We start from the raw sequence: 3,447 nt of genomic DNA on the forward strand, positions 1-3,447 counted from the left end.
GTCCTCTAAAGTATAAATGGTAGCTCTACCTGGCCATCCGTCTGCAGATGAAATGTTGTGCTAATGTTAACATGAGTACCAAGACCTTTCTGAAATGACTTCCAAAAATGAGAGGTAAATTGAGGACATCTATCTGAGATGATAGACAAAGGAACCCCATGCAACCTCACAATCTCTTTAATGTAAAGCTTGGCGTAGGCCTCCGCCGAATATGTAGTCTTGACCGCCAAAAAGTGTGAAAACGGAGTAACTGTATCAACTATCACCAAAATGGAGTCATGTTGTCTACGAGTACGAGGTAAAACTGTGATGAAGTCCATGTTGATCAATTTCCACTTCCAAGTAGGAATGTCTATATTATGTGTCATACCTACGGATTTCAGATGTGCTACCTTGACTTGCTGGCAATTGGAGAACATAGCCAGAAAATCTGCTATATCTCTTTTCATGCCAATCCACCAATAGACTTCCCGCATATCACGGTACATCTTAGTGGTGCCTGGATGAATACAATATCTGGAATTATGGGCTTCTGCAAGAATCTACTTTCTCAACTCACCCATCTTAGGAACACATACTCGACCCTGTTAGCGAAGCAGACCATCTCCCCCTTGGGAAAAAACCTCCACCCTCTGCTAGTGGACTGCCAATGAAGATTATGCGGTCTATCTTTGAGAAATGACTAGCCCCCTGAAATTGGTCAAACAAGTCAGTAATCCTGGGGATGGGATACTTATTCTTGATTGTGACCTTGTTCAACTACCTATAGTCAATGCTCATTTTCAGAGAACCATTTTTCTTCTTCACGAACAATACTGGTGCACCCCATGGAGAATAACTAGGTCTGATAAACCCCTTATCTAGAAGGTCTTTCAACTGCTCTTTCAATTCCTTAAGCTATGATGGAGTCGTTCTATAAGGATGAGTAGAGATAGGATGGGTATCTAGAAGGAGATCAACTCCAAAGTCGATTTCCTTTCCAGGAGAAACTACAGGAAGATCTTCTAGAAACTCATTGACTATTGGAACTGGCTCAAGAGTTGGGGTTTCAGTACTTGAATCCTTAACGCGAAGTAGATGATAGAGATAACCCTTAGAGATCATCTTTCTGCCCTAGAGGTAAGAAATGAATTGACCCAAGGCGCTAGGTTACTACCCTTCCATTCTAATATTTGTTCATCTGGATATTGGAAACGAACAATCCTATTTCTACAATCGACCGAGGCATAACAGGAATGTGGCAATCCATGCTTAGACTGATATTGAAGTCTGTAATTTCTAACTCTACAAGATTTGTTGAGGTGACTTTCTGAGAGATTGTGATAGGGCAATTTCTGTACACCCATGTAGCTATAACTGGGTCACTGACTGGAGTAGAAACTGAGAAAGGTTCTGAGAGAGTTTCTGGGCTAATGCTGAATTAGACCGCTATATAAGGAGTTACAGAAGCCAAAGTATCCCTTGGCACTAACAATGCATAAACATCAAGATCAACGACTCGTAACGTTCCAGTGATTACATCAGGAGAATCTTCCTGATCCTGGCAAGCTTGAAGATCATATAACCTATTTTGGTGTTGTGCGCCACCTGTACCAAATGAGTTACCCTGCTGAGTTGGGCGACCTGCTGGCACTACTAAAGGTGTAGACTGAACTCTACCATTATTACCTCTTTAACCTTGTCTAGAAGGACAATCTCTCAACCTGTAACCAGACTGACCACACCCAAAGCATCCTTCTTTTCGTACAAGGTACTCACCTAGATGGTTCTTTAGTTAGGAATGTTCAGGTGCCTGAAACAATACCTTGACTCTCAGAGCCTAATACCCTACCTTTTCAATCGTTACAAAACTTGGGGAATGGAACACTAGATGATAAAGGTGCTGGAGTCGAAGACTTTTGCTGAAATTGTGAACAATTTCCACCACTCGATTTCTGTTGAGAATAGTCATAGTTGCCTGTCCTACATTTCTTACTATCCTGAGCAGGAGTCCTGAGCCTAGAGATGTTCATATTTTCCAACAACATAGCATTCATGCACTATGTTTTCACTAAGTCCGACACTCTATATAGAAAATTATTCATCTGAGTCTTGGAATCAGCGACCATATGAGAAACATACCTGGAGAGTTGGGTAAACTTAATCCCATACTCTTGGACTGTCATGTTACCTAGCCTCAAGTTCATAAATTCCCAAGCTTTTGCCTCCCTTAGCTCTTCTGGGAAAAGCTTGTCCAAAAAGGTCTGACTAAAGCAATCTTAAGTCATAGGAGTTGCATCTGTACCCCTGTTCTCCTTCCACTAAGTATACAAGATATGAGCTACATCATTAAATTGATACGATGCTAACTCAACCCGATAATTCCCAATTACTTGCATCACTCCAAAGATCTTCTAGAGCTCATCAAAGAAGTTTTGGGGATCCTCATCAACCTGCGATCCTACGAACTCTGACAAATTCATCATAAAGAAATATCGAACTCTTGCTGCTGCTTACCCAAAAATAGCATTTGTCGGAACAGGAGCCCACTGATTGTTCTGGTTGGCCACACTCTTAGAAAACATCTGAATGGAGTTCCCGAATTCTTCATTCGAAACTTCTTGATCTGGGACTTGAGGAGCACCGTTTGCATTCCTAGCATTCTCATACCTAGTGTTATCGCTACGAGAAGGCATCATATGAAACGTAGAACGTCTAGTTGGAACGAAATTAGATCATACCTTACTCACAATAGGGGTAACAAGAAACTGAAGACTTTTTCTTGAAATAGAATGTATCCTCTCTCTCATTAGATGTGGTGCGCACTACACACCTATAAAAAACAACTCTACCTAGTGCGGCTTTTCAGACATCTTGAGATACATAAACCTAATGCTCTGAGTCTACGTTTGTCACGCTCCGAGGCTACCCCCTAGACGCGGACACGGGACATAGGATCACGAACGACCCCAAAAAAACCCTTCTGGAAAAATCATAAGCATACTAAGGATAAATTAAGCAGTTAAAACTGTGCGGAAGATAAATCATATAGAGGTCTGAAATAATGCGAAATACCCATATACTGGATAATTACATGAAAGCTGAGAGTTTTAATACAATAAACAAAACAAACTATGTACCCAAAGCTGAAACTAAGGATGTCTGAAATGAGCCTCTAAACTTACTAGAAATGTTGGGATATGCCCCAACTAGATCAAGCAAAACCTGAAACTAAAGCTAAAAGCGATAAAGATAAACATGTCACTAGTCATCTGAGAATGAGGACTCACCACTGATGCTGCTAAACTGAATATGAAGAATCGATATATACGTATTCTCACTGTTGAGGACCTGAACCTACATTACGAGAAGATGTAACGCAGAGTATGCGTCAGTACTAGAAGGATACTGAGAATGCAGGATATAGTAAATCTGAAATAAATATATAACTGAACAAGCAATAAATCA

General features: G+C 40.7%; 1 protein-coding gene across 1 annotated transcript; it reads right to left on the reverse strand.

The window, feature by feature from the left end:
- Positions 1–1,420: 1,420 nt before the first annotated feature.
- On the reverse strand, positions 1,421–2,675 carry LOC125856906 (uncharacterized). Its single transcript, XM_049536567.1, has 3 exons — positions 2,497–2,675; positions 1,852–1,998; positions 1,421–1,655 (listed from the first exon to the last, which is right to left on the reverse strand). Exons 1-3 carry the CDS (start codon positions 2,673–2,675, stop codon positions 1,421–1,423), a joined length of 561 nt encoding a protein of 186 aa, XP_049392524.1.
- Positions 2,676–3,447: the final 772 nt, after the last annotated feature.

Source organism: Solanum stenotomum, chromosome 1, assembly GCF_019186545.1.
Source record: "Solanum stenotomum isolate F172 chromosome 1, ASM1918654v1, whole genome shotgun sequence".
In the NCBI taxonomy this organism is placed as follows: Eukaryota; Viridiplantae; Streptophyta; class Magnoliopsida; order Solanales; family Solanaceae; genus Solanum; species Solanum stenotomum.